Source organism: Callionymus lyra, chromosome 1 (genome assembly GCF_982586985.1).
Source record: "Callionymus lyra chromosome 1, fCalLyr1.hap1.1, whole genome shotgun sequence".
NCBI classification, from domain to species: domain Eukaryota; kingdom Metazoa; phylum Chordata; class Actinopteri; order Syngnathiformes; family Callionymidae; genus Callionymus; species Callionymus lyra.
Genome location: NC_141818.1, coordinates 17945688 through 17967546, shown reverse-complemented (window position 1 = coordinate 17967546; position 21859 = coordinate 17945688). Strand labels below are relative to the sequence as shown.

General features: G+C 37.3%; 1 protein-coding gene across 3 annotated transcripts in view; it reads left to right on the top strand.

The window, feature by feature from the left end:
- Positions 1 to 21859, top strand: part of ncor2 (nuclear receptor corepressor 2) — a 66683-nt gene that overhangs the window by 19701 nt on the left and 25123 nt on the right. For all 3 annotated transcript variants that reach the window (XM_087795645.1, XM_087795637.1, XM_087795629.1), the window contains exons 4-16: positions 2269 to 2446; positions 5649 to 5831; positions 9711 to 9824; positions 13449 to 13505; positions 13657 to 13709; positions 15309 to 15375; positions 16695 to 16867; positions 16976 to 17069; positions 17397 to 17575; positions 17942 to 17996; positions 18080 to 18178; positions 19521 to 19663; positions 21570 to 21730. In XM_087795645.1, the coding sequence (XP_087651771.1) occupies positions 2269 to 2446; positions 5649 to 5831; positions 9711 to 9824; positions 13449 to 13505; positions 13657 to 13709; positions 15309 to 15375; positions 16695 to 16867; positions 16976 to 17069; positions 17397 to 17575; positions 17942 to 17996; positions 18080 to 18178; positions 19521 to 19663; positions 21570 to 21730 (1556 nt within the window). The remainder of the gene's footprint in view (positions 1 to 2268; positions 2447 to 5648; positions 5832 to 9710; positions 9825 to 13448; positions 13506 to 13656; positions 13710 to 15308; positions 15376 to 16694; positions 16868 to 16975; positions 17070 to 17396; positions 17576 to 17941; positions 17997 to 18079; positions 18179 to 19520; positions 19664 to 21569; positions 21731 to 21859) is intronic.

The window sequence follows — 21859 nt, the reverse complement described above, 5'->3', positions numbered from 1 at the left end:
TCAACAAATATCCTAATAATGTTTGGGATTGTTTATTTTTGCAAGGAAAGATATCAAAACATGCTAGAAGGCTTAATGGCACGGGTACATTTATCCTGTTAGAACAAGTGCAGCAATTATTATTTTTTGGCTCCAAGTCATCTACATTCATGATTTTTTTTTTTTTAATTCATGAAGTTTACAAGTATACTATATTATGTATATTATTATGTATTATGTATATAAAAATATATATGCAACACATATAGGAGGTTATCTCATTCTTCTAAATGCAAGTGGATTTTGAACAGTATTTAACTTGATTGATTACAATTATTTTTAAATATAGCTAAATTAGTATTGCCTACCATCGTTTCAAAAATGTTCATTTCGAATCAATATGCATACATTGTTAATCATAAACCTGACCAGGACTATTCTATACTAAATTATGATGTCAAGAATTTGGGCTGTTTAACCACTTTACCACTATTTCCTGTTAAATGTTAGGCAAACGGAACAAAAATAAACAAAATGTTATTAACAGTTTAGCACTTATGTATTGAAATAGCAACAGCCAAATGTCTCCTCACGTTATACTTCCTGGTGCCTGTTCCCCAATTCTGGCCAGCAGGTTTTAAGTTGAATAACCCTGAACTACACGATTAAGAATGCTTAAAATATTTGTGTTGATGTGTGTAAATGAAAATATTATAGGGCTTTTTATCTTGATGTAAGTGCTTCATCATTCACACTTGAAGAAGATCGTGGCAGTTGACTTAATTTAAACTATCTTAAGGTTTCCTCTATTGACCAGGATATATTTTCTTTCTTTAATATATGTAGAATAATCCTCTTTTGGTCTTTCCCATCATACGCCCTACTTCACATGTAAATGTTGCAATAACGCTGCTGTCTAAACCAAAAAATCTCTTGACTGAGTATAATCTGAGAGAATCCAGGGGAGCTGTTGCAGGTCGTTTATGTTGCGTTGCCTCTTTCTTCTGCAATCTTCTGCATCACACCTCCTTTCATCCCTTTCTCTAACCCGCCAGACAAATCCTCCCGAGGGATCAGATTATACTGCATGTTCACAGGAGGAAGAGAGGGAAAAGAGGAGTGACTGAGGAAGAGGAGAGAGGTCTTGGGCGTCGAGAGTATAGTTTGATGTTAGGATTATGTAAGCAGCAGTCATCTATGTAGATGAGGAAGTGTGGGATGGAAAGTGTTTTGAAGGAATAGGCGCAGTAACCTGAAGCCCAGATGGAATGTTACACAGAACCATCTGGAACGTTATTCATGAAAACGCTAATGGTGGATGATTCCCAAAACCGATTACATTTTTTTCCCAAGTGTCTAGTCATGATGTATATGAATCATGATTCTTCAAAACTTTTGTTGTATTTTTTTTTACTGTGTCAAAGTAGGTCATGCAAATTCCACTGTACTGGATTTCTATGTGCTTGTTATGCAATTACTGTGATAAATATGGTACCAATTTCACCGCTCTGCCGAAACTGTAACACATTTGGGGTTCCGTGTTCTTTGCTCCACAAAGAAACCACTCACTAAGCCATTGTGGGCCCGCACCAGCAATTACGGTTGTGTTTTCTGTCGTCTTGTCATGAGCCACTTCCATTTTGACACGGGCAGAGAATTTACTGACATTCTGGCATCTGCCTCCAGGGCAGGCTCCAGAAAAGCATTTCCTCGGTGAGAACAGAGAGCCATTTAGCAGAGGGGTCGTAAAACTTCCCCAGATCTAAAAGCAGTTAACATCATGAGCTGCGACTGCACACCAAGAATCTGCTTTGTATGTTCTTCAGCTCCTGGCCGGCTACCTCTGGGCCATTATAGGCTGGAGTGGTACAAACAAATTGTACAAGAACTGCACTTATTCAGCGGTCCAGGGTTGCATGACAGCATTGTGACGTTTCTTCAGTCGGTGCAGGAATGAAATAAAGTGCAGTGCTAATACAAATACTTATTTAGTAGTAAATCAAGTAGTATGTTTTATATCCCTAATCGCTTTTGTGGGACATAAAAATGTCTTGAAATAACATGATGTCTCACTCAGTACCTAGAATAGTCATGTGTGATGCCGGCTTGTTTTCCAAGTCCATAGGTACCATTTTCTTAAAAAAAAAAAGGTTTTTCATTATCAATTATGTAGCATTTGTTTCATGTCAGCATAGCTTTTTATTTACATGACATTGATCTTATATACATAACGTAGAGTTACATTATTTTCCTCATGTTCTAATTGAATTGTGATTGTTGGCTCTACAGGGGACAGGAGCAGCATATACGCTACGAGCACATCTATCTGTCGGAGCCCAACAGCCAATCAGAAGTGGATTATGCCGAGATCAAAAGGCCACGGCTGGATATTGGATCAGAGTCCCTTCTGAGAGCCTCGACCCACCGTCAGCATCTTCCTCTGGGTGCAGCTGAGGACTTGAATAAGGTTAGTTTGTCAATATAAGGCTCATGGCTTATGATTTAAATCTTTTCATGCTACAAGTCATCCAGCTAGCAATATGATCCAAAGCAGTTTATGATGTTTAAATACAGTTGATGTAAAAAAAATGCATACACGGGTTGTTTTTCACGTCAGAACAAGATTAAACACCAATGTAAATTTCATCATAGATTTTGTTTGAAGTACATGTCACGCACATAACATTCCCCTTCAGAGTATTTGCCACACACAAATAGGATAAGTAGATAAACACCAGAGGTGTTTAAAAAAATACTTGTTTACATACTTATTTTTTTAACAATATTTTTCTGCCTTGAGTAATTGTTAGTTTGATTTTGAATAATAACATTTTGCCCCCACGGCTTTTAACTACAAAGTAGTTTTCTATTATTGAATACTGTTGAATTTGCGGCTGGTTTATTAAAATTATATTACCATAGTAAGTAAGTAAGTAATTCTTATTTGTATAGCGCTTTTCCAGACCAGGGTCACAAAGCGCTTAAACAATATTCAATAAAGTATATACTTTAAAGGGCAAGATAAAACTGATAACACAACAGGAGTTCCAGAAAATCAAGGAAAAGCCTGAACAAATATTTATTTTTTTCCTGGAACACTTCTTACTGTAATTTTTACATTCTTACTGTAAGGTATTTGGATCATCCAACAAAAATACATATTGAAGTTGGCTGTAATGTTTTCACCGTCATGTTTACTCTTTAAAATAAGATTGTTTCTTTGTGAAAGGAAACCAATTGGTAATCCATTCAAAGTCAAATCTCCCGTTTTCATTTGTGTATTTTAACCAAGTGGTGTGTTTTATTTGAATCCCAATTTCTTTTGTAGAATACTTATTACTAAATAATTTGCCAGATACGGCCCCAGCCAGTTTCATAAGCTGACTGGTAAAAAAAAAACTCCTTCTTTAAATATACATCAATAAATAATATATGTTAACTCCATATACTCAAAAAGGGGAAACTGTTTAAGTTTGCGACTTAACACAAACATGCTTTGATGGCAGTTCCTCTTTGATGATGAGGGCACTTATGTTATATACATTATTTTGTCAAATTATTCCTCAGAAGTACTAGTAGCATTATGAGACAGACCTTTCCAGAAATGATAGTGAAAGCTTTTGCCTGTCTGCCAAGCTTGAGCTGCAGTGGGAGGACATGGAGTTGTGAAACTGCAATTAATAAATAATAGATCTGACCTAGATTTCAAAAAGACTGAGGATGAAACTGTGTGAACCTCAGATCAAAACGAGTCGCTCGCAGCATAGAGCTTCTGATGGGGAAGTGTTCCCGACACCAGAGCGTCGCAAACTGCTAGACTGGGAAGACGGCAGAGAGAGCAGGAATTGATCTGCGAGTAACAAGAGGGGACAGAAGTAAAATATTGAATCTCGGGTGCCTGTGGTGGAATGTGAAGAATACCAGCAGTTCTTGAGGGTTGTAAACACATTATGTAAGTCTTGTCATATGTAATCATGCGTGACACCATTGCGACAAAAGATACGTGACAAAGGTCACGTCAAAAGGGGAACTTACAAATCTCACTGATGGGAATTAAGTAAGGTTATTATAGATTATCGAAACCACATGTTTTAAGTGCTAAAATAAACAATTGTCTTTAGTTCAGGACGTAGGGAAAAAATGCAACACATGAACATCCCAGTTACACAATCCCATGACTTGAGCTGACACGACAAGCCTTGCTAATGATGGAAGAATAGTTTGTTCTGATGCAACCTCAGACACAAGACAACCTTATTGAGGTAAAGAAAAATGACAAACCCTTGTTTGTTAAAGGAAGACTGTGAAAGAATCAAGCTTGTTCTTGCAGACTGAACACAACCACATGAATGTGTTGCAGAGTATTGAGAAAAAAAAATCATGTTTTGGAATGTCCCGAATGGCTACTTGGGTCATCGGGGGGCAAGCTAGCTGTAAGCCTGACTGGGCCATGGGCTTGGCCATCAGCCTGTGACCTTTTCATGTACTTTGTCACAGGTGTCGTAGCTGTGGATGTGCTTCTGCACTGTTTACAACAACAGAACAGAGCAAAGGGCACACAACTGCAGGGAAACTTTCACCACCATCATTTTGTCATGCTATCAAATTCCCCTTTATCCCATATTTGTTTTCTGCTTAGACAGACTTATAATAATATAATGCATCATTAGTTAAATTTTTAGGTCTAGGACGAGTCTATTCCGTGTATCCGACATTGTCATTGCTCATTATAGCATTAATTATTATACCTACTAAGCAACTTTATTGTACTCATGGACTGACCTTTTTGATGAGTAATCTGTTTCTCTAGATGTGTGAAGCAATATGCCAGCAGGGTTTCAGTGATAGCTTACATTGCTCAAACACTATAAAAAGGTTGACTACTAAGGAAATCATAAAAAAACAGTCTACTTTTAACTGCAGAGAAAACGGTTAGGAGAGTTTGGCCTATTTAAAATTGCCGGTTATGTATTAATAAAAACGGAATTCCCAAACGTGGTGATATTGTGTGTAGTATGTATAATTAACCCACTTAGTTACCTCAGGAAGAGTATTATGTTATATATCAAGTAATGCAATTGATTATCCTGCCATCCCTAACATAAAGTTTTGAGTTTCAGTTTTGTCATTGAGCTGAAGTGGCATCCTAGCTACTTTAACAGTAACCAGGCAAGTGTTGTCGGCTCAGTGGGAAAGCTGTTTTGTGAAGATAAAGTCCACTTAGGGTGAAATATAGAAGCTTCCCCTTTAGGTAGAGCCATATGTTTCCATTTATTCTATACATTGTTCAGACTTAAACAAAAGAAACTCATTTTAAGTTTCTCTTTTCCTGTTATTAGGATCAACGAAAAACAAAACTATAATGGTAGTTTTTGGATAACATTCCCCTGAAGGATTTTTTGCTTATTCAGTTTTTCGCCTGGTGAACTAACTGCCTTTGGCAACTCGGCAGTCTTTGTTGACAACGGTGCCACAGCATCCGCTGGCACGGGCACAGCCAACATAACAAGGCCATGAAGCTGCAAAACGATTTGAACTGCCAACTTTTTGTCGCACAACAAAACGCGTACTGTGTGTTGCTAATCATTTTAACCAGATGTACATTATCAAAACATTATTATTAAGACTTGCTTATTAATCCACATCTCTTTATGTTTAACCACTTGTAGGATCGTGGAGGTGGCATGGGAAAACTAGAGCCAATCTCTCCGGTCAGCCCAGTTCACATCGATGCTGACCTGAACCTGGTCCCAGCTCGCTTTTCTAAAGAGGAGCTGATCCAGAACATGGACCGTGTAGACCGGGAGATTACCATGGTGGAACAGCAGATCTGCAAGCTTCGCAAGAAACAGGTTTGTCTTTTTTCTGCATTGCTTTGTCTTTATGCTGTAAACCGCTTCTACTTTGCAATTTTCCCTATTGAGATAAATGGATAAAATGTATCTTTCTATTGGAATATATTAACTTCTGTAAAACGGTTGCAATAAATGGCCATTAACTCCAGACAGTGTTGCCTACAGGGAAAATGATGCAGTGCAGTCACAAGTTCGGTGGAGACTTTTGAATATGTGTTAAAGAAGCTGTATAATGGAATAGGTTTCTCTTTCATTAAGAATCACTTTTGGATCTAAAAGCATTCATAAAGGTTTTTAGCATAATCACTTTGTAGCTTACAATGTGATTGTTACCACCAAGCACAGAAAAAACACACACTTTTGTGTTGTAATCACCACATTTGTGCTGCATAGTTGGGTCTTGCTCAGGCCGCCATGATTCTTTCCCCAAAACTGCTCCAGGCAGCCGCATTCTTCACTCCTCACTTTGGCTTATTATTTAGGAGGAAAGTAGGTTAAAAATATGTGCAGCTATAAATAAGTTTCCCTCGGGAGGAGTAGGATTATGTTGGAGGTTTTGTGACTGCTAAAGCACTCGCATCACTGCCACTCTCTCCCTTTGGCTGCCTGCCATGTTTTCTAGAAATGACTCCTGTTTATTCTTCACATTTTATTGTATCCCCAATTTTAACATAATCCTCAAAGGTATACTGGTATTTAAGTAGACAGTATTGTGACGACTGCTACTTTATTGATGTGAATCCCAGGCTTTGAACGTCATATCTATTAATGGACACAAACAATGTTACATTCATGTATAACTGGAAAAGGTTAAGGATAAAATTGCACTCTTAATATCTTACTTATTTAATTAAAAAATGAAATTTTGACTGCCATTTAAAAACGAGAAGTCGTTAATATTTAATGATGGATTACATTCCAATAACAAAGAAAGTGATGCATTATTTAATGAACCACATAAAGGTTTGACAAATAGTCTACTATATAACTAGTGTACAATTATTGAACCCTACGACCGATAGAGACCTGAATACTTGATGTATAAGCATGTTCCATCATGTCAGTTGCAATAAAGAAGGAAGTTTTTTTTTTACACTTCTCTAAATTCAAGGCTGATTATGTCATCGTTGAATAAACATGTCCTAGGAAGAGCTCACACCTGGACCAGGGATCCCAGGCTGTCGTCACTTTAATTGGCATCTTTAATTAGCACGTAACAATAATCCTGTCCTGGCGTGCGGGACCTCGTCTGAACCCTTTCTTCACCAGGGTTGCTTGAGGTTACCCCTCTGGCCTGATAGACAGTATACAGGTGGACATGCAGCCAAGTCTCCATAGACGATTAGTTGTCTCTTGGATTTGGCGCCGTACCAACTGGTTCAGTGCACAAGTGACCCCCTCTTTGCTGGTACTGAGCTCAGGAAGTGTACTGTGCTTAAACAGGACACGCTCTAATCAATCGTGCTGGACTTTTGGCGTCAAACATACGCAGGCACGGTGCTTTTCACCTATTCTAAGCACCGTACCCCCACATAACCTCTACAGTGTGTGTAGGACACAGATCTTGTTGTCTTTTTTATCATATCCCACGAAACCTCCATTAATAAATTATTTTTTTGGTATTTATCTAGTCCGCTGCATTATGATTGGAGGTTGCTGTTTTGTGAACAGTTATGTGTTTTTAACAATGTTTTTGATTAGATTGGATTTTTTTTCCTATTCAAAATGACTCTGCCAAAAGCCTGGCTTGCAGCGATTAATTTTCCAAATGGAAAGATGTGCTTAAGTACGCATCATCATTTGCTTGTCCTCCCCTAGTTGGATCGATTAGAGTTTCACAGCTTAGTTCGGATGACAACTACACTCCTTTTCTCCAAAATGATATTGACATTTATTTAGCAGGGCGACACTGCAAATGATGCTGAAATGTTTTTGTCAGCTAAGTTCTGTGCTCTTTTAAGGGAAAGACTGTTTATCTCACCTTTCACCAGATGTTTGTGTAGCAGTTAAATGATGATCCTTTTTCCTGCACTGGCATGTGAACCTCGTTGAGGGGGTTTCCACTGATAAGACAATGGTGGGGGTGGAGTTATGGGTCGTGGTTGGAGGGCAGATCCCCCTGAAACCATATTACTTAACGACTTGTATCTTTCTTTGATTTAAACTTTACAATACTCAATTGATTTTGTATTTATTCAAATGTATAATAATTTATATTTGAAGAGTATTATGTTCTGTACTATTTGCTGTTAATTAAATAGCGTATCCAACACATTTTAAAATGCATTTTATTTATTTCATTGGACATGTTTGGCCTATAATGATACTATGTAAATCCCTGTTGAGATTAGATAATATGTAAAACCCTGTTAGAACTGACTTTATTCAGGTCACATTTGTTTTATTAATATCTGATTGTTTCATTTAAAACTACAAGGCTTTCAAGTTATTTATGAAGGCAAAGAAAACATTTCTCTGTGTACTTCCCTGTCCTACATCTAAGTATGCCAAATCTCTTTTTGATGGAATGCCTTGATTACTTTTCCTGCCAAATTAAAAACCATAATTCTATGATCTCTAAATAGTCCTCTATGATTTCTGAAACAGCATTAAGGCACTCAACTGGTAAAACAACTCTAATTTAGTCTATAAATAAGCCAAGCGTTCTCATCCTGTCATATTCCATCGAGCTTATTATGGATAGAGGGAGAATTACTTTTTTTTTCCTCCACATGCTGCAATTCACATTGAGTGTGGGAGGATTAATGATGTTGAATGGTGCATTAATACCTGGTATTCATCATCAGTCTGCTTCTTTTTTCCTTTTTTCTTCTCCTCTTTTAGTTTATAGTTTATACTCAGACTATAATGAAATACATTCTTAAATCATATCAATTACTCTTGAATCATGTTTGTGTTTTCTTTCAAAATAGATAAAGTAATTTTTTAATAAATGTATTTAAGCTTAACCACAAGCTTAAACAGTGTGCTGAGTTGTAACCTAACAGTGCGCCTTACAATACTTTCATAATATCAAGTGGCTGACTCTAGGGTATGTGTATTGGCAATAATTTGTTCATATAATACATGTCACAATACAGGGATAACGTTGTGATATATTGCGATACTGTAGGAACAAGAATATATGTAATATTGCCCTAGTACTTGAGACTGGTGTTTAAACATGGGCAGACCTCATGACTCTTGACCAAAACCCAACGGCTTTCATTGGTTTTGACAACAACGTTTGTCTAAATATCAGCTTTACAAGTTGCTGTATCGTATCTCATAATTGGTAATTAGATCTAACATATTTCTTTGTTCATTTGGCTGAAGAGAAGCTAATGACTGCTGCCATCTAGCGGCTGGAAGTTGAACAATTATAACACAAAAATGAACAAACACCATGTCAATTTTAAATAAAACAAAAAACCAAATCATTTTATTTTACACATGTTTTATTAAAATATAAACCAAAAATGGATATAATTAAATTAAAATGTGATTTTAAAGCCAAAAAAAAACAACAACCAAAAACGATAATGCTGTTGAATATTGATGGTATTGTGACCAAAAAAACATTGCCGTATTTGAAGGTAGCCATATTTTCTCTCTCCCTTTCCTAATATCTTAACATTTACACATTTCTCTGTCACTGTATGATGAGGCCACCTGCAGACTCTTTGTTTATAGGCTGTTGTGGGAACAGGCCAATTATGTGAGCCTCGGGGAGTAAATGGCTATTACAGCTCTTAATAGTCTTGTCTCTGCTTACTTTATATCAACATTACATGAACTGTTGGGTCAGATATTATTTTTGGAAGTTCATTAGAATACTTAAATGTTGACTGTCGTCCTTGTTCTTGCGTGTCGCAGCATCAACTGGAGGAGGAAGCGGCGAAGCCACACGAGCCGGAGCGGCCCATTTCACCACCGCCCAGTGAGGCCAAGCATCGCAGTTTGGTGCAGATCATCTACGACGAGAACAGGGTCAGTGAAGGACAAATGCAAACACGTGGGAGCAGTTCTTGTGACAAGGACAAATTACGTTTCGTATGAAATTTTACGATGGAAATTGTTCTTAAAAAAAGGTTGGGAAAATGACAATATTTTAGTTTAACATTTCAATTTAATGATAAACCAGGAAATTAGAAAATCAGAAAAAGTACATTTGTTTCTTGTATAAAAGTATTTGTCTTCAATTATAATTTCAAGAAAAGAAAAACGACACCCTGTTTAAAGATGTTTTTCCAAACATTTGTCAGGGAGTCAATAATTAGAGTTCTTAGAATATTGTAAAATCCATATTATGTGCAATATCGTTGTTTCTTATTCCCTAATCTACGTTCACTTAAATAAGAAGGAAGTATTAACTAAATGTAAAGATGTAATGGAGAAATATGATCTTAAAACATTAAAATGGGAATTTGATATATTTTTTAAATACATTTTTTCACATGTATATTTTATTGTATAGCGTTAAAGTGACATTTTAGTCGCCAATGATGACATAAATGAAGGATACAGACATTCAATAATAATCATATTTTTAAGTTGATAATATTTATTTATTAATATTCTTGCTCTGTAAGGCCTTTTTTTCATATATATCTTATTACCTGATCTTAAATGCTTATTCAGAGCATGATGTGTAAGTAGAAAGCATGAAAGCAACTGTTGTCAAGAGCAGGGTGACCATGTTGTGTTTTTCTATTCTCTCAGACCACCTAGTGGTGAAAGTTGATTTATTGCATGAGAGCAGAGATTTGTTTTTGACACGTTTTCGGCTTCATTAGGAAGAAACTTCTATTCTGTCTCATATATAGAACTGGGTAAGAAAGTTTATGGGAGAATGGATCAGTCTGCACAGTAAGAAAACATTATCCTCTTTTTTCTGTGGACTTTTGTTCTGGTATTTCTTTGGAACTCACACAGATAGCGACTGAACAGCCACACACTCGACTCAGATAAACACTCGGAAGATAAGACGGTACCTTTTACTGCTGTTTGTGATTCCTGTCATCAGTCCCAGCACCCAAGAGCGTGACTGTCATTAAGTTGCACAAGACTAATGTGAATGGCTGGAAGTTTAAGAATGACTCATGGTTTACTCCACAATGAAGTGTGACCTCTGTAACACTTTCCACTTCCCTGCAGCCAGCAGGATGTACCCTGGCCCACTGCCCGCTGACCGTCTTAGTGTTTCTTTTTATCCTATTGCCCTATTCGTGTCTAACTTTCACATTAACTCACAATTTTTCTCATTGCGTCAATGACAACTTGGTGAGGGTCGGATGATTATGGTGTTTTATAGTGATATTGATTATATTGTTAGTCAAAAATAACCGTTTTTGCAATGGTGATTTTAAAATGAGTCCATATTTATAGGTTGACTAGGATGGTAAAGTTTACCTGAAGGTTGGAATGCATTATTTAAAATATACTAGCAACATCTTTACGTGGATTACATGCATATTTAACTATAATATCACTAATAAATATGAGTACTGTGTACAGCCTGCTTATTATTCAAGTTTGAGTTATGCAAGCCATTAATGGTGAGGTATTTAATTTTTAATTATTAATTATTATTGATTTTAATTATACATGCACTTGACCTTGTTAAACAAGATAATGCATTATATCATTCTAAAATGAATGAATATATCTAGTATTTCCAACCTCATCACACCTGCCTTACAACCTGTACAAATGAAATGAAGACTCTTTGGGTTCATGAGAGATGAAGTGTCTAATCTGGAGCGTTTCACCCGTTGGATTGATTTCACACCTTAATCTGTTCTGATCTACATCCTTGTTCCTCTCACCTCAGGGTCAGACCTTCGTCTGCGATGCAGACTCTCTTAAGTCCGCTCTGAAAGAAAACGTGACGTGAATGAAAAAAGAAAGACATGGATGTAACATGTCATCACATTAAATGGCATCTTTTTTTTCCTCCTCTCCAAAACCCCTGGCTAAGAGGAGGTTGTGTTGTGGTGCAGGGAAGACTTGTGACCACATTGTGATCAAATGTCCCTGTGGTCACAGGAGAGGCGTCTTAGGCCCCGATCAATCAGTCTTTCATGTTCGGATCCTCCTCCGATTTATTAACACATGTGTCTTTCCCTGTGTCAACAACAAATAAGCCCATAAACATTCAACCTATGACCTAATATGTCCCAATAATATTGGTTTTATTGTTACATCTTTAATTAATTTCTATGGCCGACATGATGGATCTCTTTGTTTTTAACTGTGTACAGGTGCATTTGATGGATCTCTTTATTTGTAACTGTGTACAGGTGAATTTATTGTGTTGTTATTGAGTTGAAGGTGGTGGGTGTAGATATTGTCTACATCAGGATTTAAATCTGTCTTTCATTCTTCACACTTTATCTGTCAAACCTGCGTCAGATTGTGTGTGTACATATATATATACACACACCTTTAAACATTTTATAATTACTCCATCTTTTACATGCATTCTATGGAAAATATCTGCTGATGTATACATGAAATTTGGCCTATTTTACAATTATATTTCTTTAAATTGAATGAATGGGATGAAATGTTTAGTTTAATAATTTTAGTTATTTGTTTTCGATGACCTCATTTTGAGTTGCTCTCCAGACATAAAATCAAATTTAACTCCATTGACAGTAACCGTATTAATGAGTCACAAATCAGTTTTATCCATGTTTTTCATGAAACCGTGACAAAGTTATACCTCGTACAGAGAGTCAGATAACCAGTGCGTGAGTGGAAGTTGTAGCGTGAGACTCGAATGATAATTCCCAAACGCCTCCTGTGTTGCTTCACAGTGATGGACTGAAAGAGACAAGGATGGAGCGCAGCCTCGCAGGAGGTGAACTGTAAAGGTTGACTCGTGCAAACACTGCAGTCTCACTGTTTCGGACCGCCAGTCTCTTGCTGTCGCCTCCTCCCCTGTACCTCACTCTTGTCTGTGATGCTATCTATTCCACGTGGCTCACGACATGGTCTCTGATGGAAATCAATTGTGACGGAAGTCAGCCGAGCGTGTGGTGGTTGGCACTGGAGGGTCTTTTGATCAATAACAGGCGTGTTCTGGATGCGCTGAGACAACATGTGATGTAGAAATCGTCGGTTATTTTATAAGTAGATTGAACTAAAAATAACCGAGAGTCATTTGAGTCATTCAGGGACACCGACAAGCGCAAGGTCACGAAGATAAGCTGGATAAACTTCTCATCTAACTACATTTTTTTTTTTTCACTTTGATGAGACAAGTCACTTACGTCACTGAGATCTTCCTTTTTATTTTCTTCCTCGTCCACCGCCTCACATTTAAGTTTCCCAACCTCTCCCACTTACTTTCTTTTCCACTCCTCCTTCCCTCCCTCCTGCTCTCCTCTCTTCTCAGGGGATGTGTGTAGTCTTTTTTTTTTTCTCAGCAAGGAGAGGGGCTGTGGCCCAGCCCGAGTTAAAAGCTCTAATAATAGTCAGCGAATCCATCTCTCCAGCCTTCATCCATCCTTTTAACGATCAAGTGAGCATGCTCACCGAGTTGCCGGAGATGACAGAGGTGCAGGCAGCCGGCTAATTTACTACTTGTGTTTATGTTCTTTTGACCAGAAAAAAGCCGAAGAAGCTCACAGAATACTGGAGGGACTGGGACCCAGGGTTGAACTGGTGAGTGCGCTTAAATGTCTGCATGTCATACCTTCAGTTGGAAAATAGTATGTTTTATTTTTAATGTTCTAAGATATGTTTTGTGCAGTATTGGAAAAACAAAAGGTGGCTGATTATTTCAACTCTTTTTTTTGTACCTGTCTCTTTACAGCCGCTCTACAATCAACCTTCTGACACTAAGCAGTATCATGAGAACATCAAAATGTAAGTCTTTAAAAAAAAAAAAATGTCTCTGTGACCAAACCTAATATAAGCCTGTTGTCTATGTATTAATAATTATTTGTATAATAATAAGTTATTGGATGGTGATAATGTAACAGAATTGCAAAGAAATCAAGAGTTGAAACACACATAACTTGGTAAAAATATAATTCTCGTATACTTTTGTGGCATGCCTTAATCAGGTAAGACCTTCTGACTGCTTCAGATTGTGATCTAGAGATGATGATTTTCCAAAATGAAACCTGGAAGAATTCGTCTATTAACTCTTAGAACATTAAGAACAGATCTGAACAGATTAGTTCACTAACTGCCTCATTTATCAAAACAAAAAAACACAAGAGCTTTTCACCCCCAACACCCAAGTTATAACATCTTCAAGACAGACTTCTGTCCTTGCTTTCTTTTGATCACTGCATCATTTGATCCATCTGCAAGTGTAAAGGCCATTTATCCAATACTTTCACCCTGTGTTTCTCTTATTAATGTCACGACTGCTCCAAAACCAGCACAGTGTCATTCATTGTTTTGCTTTCACTCCCTTCAAAGTAGATCCCTGCAGATATCAGAGAAGCTTGAATCACTGTTCGTTTTCTTGACACACACTTGCATGTATAGACACTTGAGGTTTGTTCAAAATCATCAAATACCCTTGAGCACTAAACTTGAGTGAAATAAGGGAGTGTGAAACACATGAAAAACTGGTTATATCTTAGAGGATGGTGCTCCCACTGAGCTTAACTGTTTCAGTTTATCATCAAGCAAACCCACTGTATGTGTGTATGCACTGTGTGTGTGTGTGTGTGTGTGTGTGTGTGTGTGTGTGTGTGTGTGTGTGTGTGTGTGTGTGTGTGTGTGTGTGTGTGTGTGTGTGTGTGTGTGTGTGTGTGTGTGTGTGTGTGTGTGTGTGTGTGTGTGTGTGTGTGTGTGTGTGTGTGTGTGTGTGTGTGTGTGTGTTTGCTCTGTGTGCACACATATCTAGCTGGTCTTGGTGGTGTCTTGTGTGTCTGTGTGGGAGTGCATGGCTTTGTTTATGCAGGTTCGAGGTCAACTGTATTTAAATTCAACGGGGTTTGAGTGTGGCGTTAGAACATTCACAGCAAGTCAAACAAAAGAGATAATAAACAAGATATATATTGTATAATTGTTATTCACATCTTGTCTGGTAGCTAATTGTACAATCTAATGTCCTCGCTGATGACCTTATAGACCCAGCGGTGTATCTGGGGTGACTAATGTTGAACGAGATTACATTAATCTGGGAATGTGACCTTACAATTGACAGATTAAGTGTTAAGAATAAAACCGTTTTGTAGCAGAGAAAGGGACTGGGAGGCCGCCCAGGGAGATTATCAGCCTGACATTTAGTTTTAGTAGCCTGACAAGTAGCCTGCTTATGTTTCCCTACATAAACAGTATAGAAACAAATATTTACTCACTGGCATATTATTTTTTAGACTCTTGTGAGTTTAACCCAGAGCAAGAACAAAGTAGTATTTATTGAACAAACACAGAGAAGCCATCATTGTTATATTGTCCATGGTCACGTCACAGTTTTCTTAGCCTCCACGTTTTGTCTTCCAGAAACCAGGCGATGAGGAAGAAACTCATCTTGTATTTCAAACGGCGAAATCATGCTCGTAAGCAGTGGGTAAGTAGATGACTCAACGTTTCTGATTCTTTTGGGTCTGATTGATGACTTGTGAGAAAGTGGGTCAACTTCTTTTTGAATTGGACAATTTAAGGAGAGCAGAATGGAGGTCTAGTCGTTATTGTTTGAATACTTTTGGTGAGTCATCCAACTTCAATTAGAAAAAAATTGATCATCTCAACAGAGAGGTTCAAAACCTTTTTTAAAGCGAATTATAAACCGTTCTCTGAAGGGAACAAGAAGACAAATGAAAGAAAAAGAATGTATTTTCTTGTGGCAAATTGATTTTTTTTAAGCTTTCATTAAAATCCCCCCCAAAATTCCAAGAATACATTTTTATCTAATAACATATTGATTTTTTAAAATGAAAAAAATATTCAGACAAATCTGCCTTTTCTCCTTTTAAAAGCCTTGGACAGTGAGTGTCTCAGTTATATCAAATAATTTTCTGCCAGGGCCGTTTTGTCGTGGTCCATTGTCTGGTCTCTCAAGTGGGGAAGGTGGAGTCTTGTGGGTAAAGTGTGGCACGACATCACCCTCTGCTTTATGAGCCCACTGGGGGCTGTGTCTCAACTAAGGTTAATGGTCTGGTTTACTGCCAGCCTGTGAAGCCGAGAGTCCGAAAGGAAGCCTGTGGGCTGTCGTCTGCTTAAGTTATTGCTCAATCCCAGACTCCATAAAAAAATAATACATGTTAATGATATTCTTCCTGTCGAATAATTGGTTTAAAAGTGATTTATTAAAGGTTTGATGCAAGGAATATTTCCGATGCATGTGATGAGGTTGAATGTTTTTTAACATTTTTCAACATATTAACATATTTTTAACATTGGAAAATTGAGCAAGTGGTTCAGACATTGATTGACACTGACATCTTGATTGTTAAGAATGACCTCTATGGTATTTTTTGTTAGCAAACGGCTTTATCATTCAATTGTCAAGTGTTTTATGTTCACGGTTACAATATTGAGAAGCTCCCATAGCACTTGGTAGATGTGATCCTGTCTGTGTATAGCCTTTCATACTTAAGTCTGTTTTCCACTGAGTTGTGTATATTTTGATAAATTCTTCAAAAATAATTTTAATTCTTCATTAAAAAAACTAACTACGAAATTCGCTAACTTTTAACGTTGTCTACCAAATGAAAGTTAATTCGATAGCTTAAGCAAGTACAGATCGGCCGAATCTTAGTTATTCTCTGCTGTCTGTCAACCAGATGCTATCACAATCAATTTAAAACCATCTGTTAGTTTTGAGAAATTAATTTAAAATTTGGAGTGCGGGGAATTTAGAGCTGCTGTTTTTCTCTGCCGTCGTAGGAACAGAAATTCTGCCAGCGCTATGACCAGATGATGGAAGCCTGGGAGAAGAAGGTGGAGCGCATCGAAAACAACCCACGGCGTCGAGCCAAGGAGAGCAAGGTTCGGGAGTACTACGAGAAACAGTTTCCCGAGATCCGCAAGCAAAGAGAGATGCAGGAGCGGATGCAGAGGTGAGATATATCTTTACAAAATCAGAGCTCTCCTTAAAACCCTGACTTTTTAGCTTTATTTGTTGACAAATATAAAAATAATGAACTATTTCTTTCTTTTTTTTACAGCCGTGTTGGGCAAAGAGGGGGTGGTTTGGCCTCATCTGCAGCTCGGAGTGAGCATGAGGTCTCTGAAATCATTGACGGACTATCTGAGCACGAGGTGAGACCTCAATAAATGTAAAATGCTGTCCAAGTATTTCTATTATAAATGCTTTTCAAATATTGAATTGTTGTTGCAATTCTTGTTCGTACTTTTGGATTTTCCACCTAGTTTTATCCATCATTTTATCATATTTCAATCTACAAAAATGATAGAAATATCAATTAGGGGAGCCAATATATAATGACAGCAATGTGAAAAAAGTGAACATGTATTTTATATTTTAATGCCTTTATTTTGCACCTTTTTCATATTTATTTTTTTATCTCGACAATCATAAACGCTTCATGTTTTTTTCCACTTTCCTCCTTGATTGTTTTAAATCAGAACACAGAGAAGCAAATGCGTCAGCTGGCGGTCATTCCCCCCATGCTGTTTGATGCTGAGCAACAACGAATCAAGTTCATCAACATGAACGGACTGATGGACGACCCAATGAAGGTGTACAAGGATCGGCAGGTCATGAACATGTGGAGCGAGCAAGAGAAAGACACGTTCAGAGAGAAGTGAGTCTCAGTTTTGCACCTTATCAACCCCTTCTCTCTTAATTACAGTTCGCTCTCGATGCTTAAAGGTTGTTATAGGTGGGGGAAAGTTTACTTTTTTTTAATGATAGTGGCTGTTTCGAGGTCAGAGTGATATAGGCGAGAAAGAGAATCTTTCCACTTTCACAGGAGTGAGTGGAGGCGTTTCACGCTGCAAGATGGAATATCTCCTACACAGTACAACCTGTTACTTTGTAGTGTTCACACAGTCCAACTGTGGCGTGACTGTGCTGCTTTGAGTTTCCTATGTTACTCATCATATCTAACCTGACATGGACCTAAATATGTCATTTTTTTGTCGCCTGATCAAGTCTTCTGCTTCCACAGGTTCATCCAGCATCCCAAAAACTTTGGTCTGATCGCATCTTTCCTTGAGAGAAAGGTAGAGACTCATTTATTTTGTCGTATCTTCTTTCGTTATCAGGTCGTGTTAAAGATCTTAATACATGTGTGTTCTTCTTCCAGACTGTAGCCGAGTGCGTGCTTTTTTACTACCTGACAAAAAAGAATGAGAATTACAAGAACATAGTGCGAAGGAGTTACAGGCGCAGAGGAAGAAGCCAGGTAAAATGTTTAAAGATTCCTAGTGAAGTAACCCTTAATATGCATTCAAATGTTTTAGCTGAGATTGTATTTGTTCTGTTGTGTTTCTTTACATTTAAATGTTCCACTGTATAACAATTGGACTTGTTCTAGTTAAACTATTTTAAGATAAAATATCCACTCGATACAAAACCTTTATACAAAAGCTTCTGGAATAGACATTTATCCACATTCAACATGATTATACATTATTTATTTTTGTGCTTATAATTTTCTATGTCGGAATCTTAACAGGATTTAGCAGATGCATTGATTCATGTGTTATTATTAGTTTTGTTGTTATTGTACCAGTCTAGATTATTATTTATTATTGCAAGCGTGCTCAGACTGTCTGTTCGCATTCATTTCAACTCTCACCCCAGTAGCCCAGACAGACAGGAAACTGTAAGGGAAGTGGTGCTTTACAAAGATGTATAGCCCTCAAAAATGCATTGTGATTTTTAACGCTTTATTTGTGTATGTTTGCAATTGAACATGAATTTAAGTCTATGTGAAACTACATTAGAATCACTTGCATGCAAGGGATTTTACTAATGAAACTTATAATATATAATATAATGTAAGTTTATTTATTTTAAGCTGATTAGAGATTAATTAAATCCAAACAAATTGTGAACCCTATTGTAAAGTAAACAACTCTACATCCTGTGGATCCTGTGGATGTAGAGTCTACCGACTAAGTGGTAAAATAAAAAAATAAGCGGCAGCACTTTACAGTTTTTGTTCAATTATGGATGACAAAGACCTACCGTCAGCTTTATAAGGACAAAACAATTGTTATTGATCCTGAGGCTGCAAGAGAAAACAATCCCCCTCACCTAATCCCTGCAAATGAGATGGAAATTGGCTTCTTATCTTTTTATCACCCAAAAGATTTAATGTAAAACAATGGCTTTACTTGTATAAAAGGGTTATTTTGCTTAATCGGTGATACTCTTTATTTTACACAAATATATGATATTGGAAAGCCTCTGTGTCCCCGGATAACACAAGGAAAAGGGATATTACAAATTCTATTTCCGCTTACATTTCCCTGGCTTCCCTGGAAACCTTCCAAATGTAGGTATCTATGTGGAAGTCTCCACCACACTGTGCTTTATAAGGAAGTGCACCTCGTAATATATAAGCATCAATAGGATTGGTGACCTAAAAAATATACGTTATCAATGTACTTTTTATTGGAGGCAGAACACCAAAACATCTAAGATAGTGTTGCTACTTTGAAAAAAAGTATAACCTGGTCAGATGTTATTTTTCTTTCTCATCCTTGTGACTCTTTTTGACATTTCTTTTGTCTCTGCAGCACGGCCAGCAGCAGCAACAGCAGCAACAACAAGTCAACCGAAATAGCCAGGAAGAGAAGGAGAAGGAAAAAGAGGAGAAGGAGAAAGAGGGAGAGCGTGATGAAGATAAGAATGAAACTGAAGATAAAGAAGATGGAATGAAGTGAGTGAACATTTAAAAGATCAAAAAGAGCATTCATTTAAGTGGTGAAACTGTGGAAATATTTATTTTGTAGTCTTTTATTACTCCCTCCATTGATTCTACTGCTTCCGAGGTTTCCAAGTCATGTTCAAGCAAATGGGATTAATGGGTTGAACCAATTGACTTCAAAAAAGCGTGACTCACCTTTGGTAGATTTTCCTCCTACTGATCATTAGTTGTTAACAAAGAAAGGACTTTTGTGTAACTCACCCTTATACCAGTACGATGACAGGCGGACTGTATTATTTTCCCATGATCAGATACTGTAGTGGGAGTAAATAAACAGTAAGATGAAGGTACTGGTGAGGTAGGTGTGGGTGAGTGATGTGGGAGTTTATAGGAACATTTGCAAGAAAATATTCAGCACAAAAGAGGCAGTTATACCTCTGTCTTCTGCTTTTAATGAATGGACAAGTTATTGTTTGTGTTGGAAGTCCATTTTTTTCTTGTTGTTTGCTCATATTGGGATATTTTCATCCAATGTATGAGATCATATTTGACTGATCACATACAGCATTATAGTCTGCGTTTTGTTATGTTATGCATGTTTTCTACTTACTGTAACTGACAAAAGCGGCGTATGAAATTATCAATACATTTCAATTTAGCAATATTATTTTGCACAATGCGGTATCGATATTAAATCATGGATTTTTAAAACAATTCACAAATATTCACTGAATTTCCCTTGAATTTCCTTTCTTGTTATATACAAAAAACCTCCCTCTGTTTGATTTTAGTAAGATGATGGTTACATATTACAGCTTTCCTGCAATTAAATTCTACAAAGAAATCCATTATATGTTGGTCCTTAAGTTTTGCAATATATTGTGTCATTGCTTCTATATCTTAATAGTAAGTAAGTAATTTATATTTGTAAAGCACCTATAATATTAATCATATGGCACGTTTCTTGTGAATACACAAAAAATGAAGTCAGGATTCAGATCTGCAGGCCCAAATTATTTATAGAAAGAATTAAGAAGAATTAAAGGAAACAAGTTTGCAAATAGTTAGAGGTTCTGTTGCTTATTACAGCGATGAAAGTTGTATTCTTTAAAAGAACAATGCATCCCTTGTGGTTTGCATGACAAACCTGGGATACAAAAGTCATTTACTAACTGAAATATTTATTATCAAAACTCAACATGTGGAGGAAATGTGACTGAGGCGGTTGATATTTAGTTCAGTCGCTCTCGTGATAAAAGATACATATGAAGTGTGTCTGTTGTGAAAGTGGAGACCAGGGGACTCTTGGTGCAAGCTCTGCAGGCTCTCCTGTCACCCCTGGCCCAGCTGGCTCGTCTATATTTAGAGCGCCACCAGCTCTTCTCAGCAAGATTAATGGAGCTCAGGGAAGATGAATGAAGAAGCACAGAGTTCAATCTGCGACTGTCTCCCGGCATCAAATTGTTACCCGCTGCTGTATTTCTATATTTGCCTCAACAGCAACACGGGGATCTGGATTAAAATCCTTTCCTCGACACTTCCAGACACATTTTCAAAAATCTTACCAGGATTATCTTGATTAAAATTTATTTCTTTATTAGGTCAAAGGTCCCAAGTGATGAGTGCTCATTGTGAGTAGAATGTCCCTTCGAGTTAGATTTTTTTTCTTTAATTCTATAAATAACCTATAAATATAAATGTGCTTTTATCTCATTTTCTTTTTTTTTCCAACCACTTTCCTGATAATGGCCCTTATGGATTTAAGTTATTATGTTTTATTTGTAAAGACATTCATCATCGAATCATTCATGTTTTTTCTTTCTTATAGTCTTATAAAACGTTTGAGAAAATGCTGTAAGAAAAAACAATTAGAAGTATGACTAATATTCCATCTATATTGATGATCGTGTCTCAACAGGGATGACACATCAGGAGAAGATGCAGAGGACAAAGAACCTACAGTCGCGATCAAGGGTCGTCGCACAGCAAACAGCCAGGGGCTCCGCAAGGGCCGCATCACCCGCTCTATGACCAGTGAAGTGGAGGAGACGACCACACCACCCCTCAACAATGAGCTCGGTCAGTCTTGGCAGCAAATCAGAGCCTATTAGCTCCTTTTTGCAACGTTATTTACCATCAGAGCAATTTTTAGACACTAATTGGGGTTAGCGCTATGTGCGGATGGATTTCCTGCACATTATTTTCCGT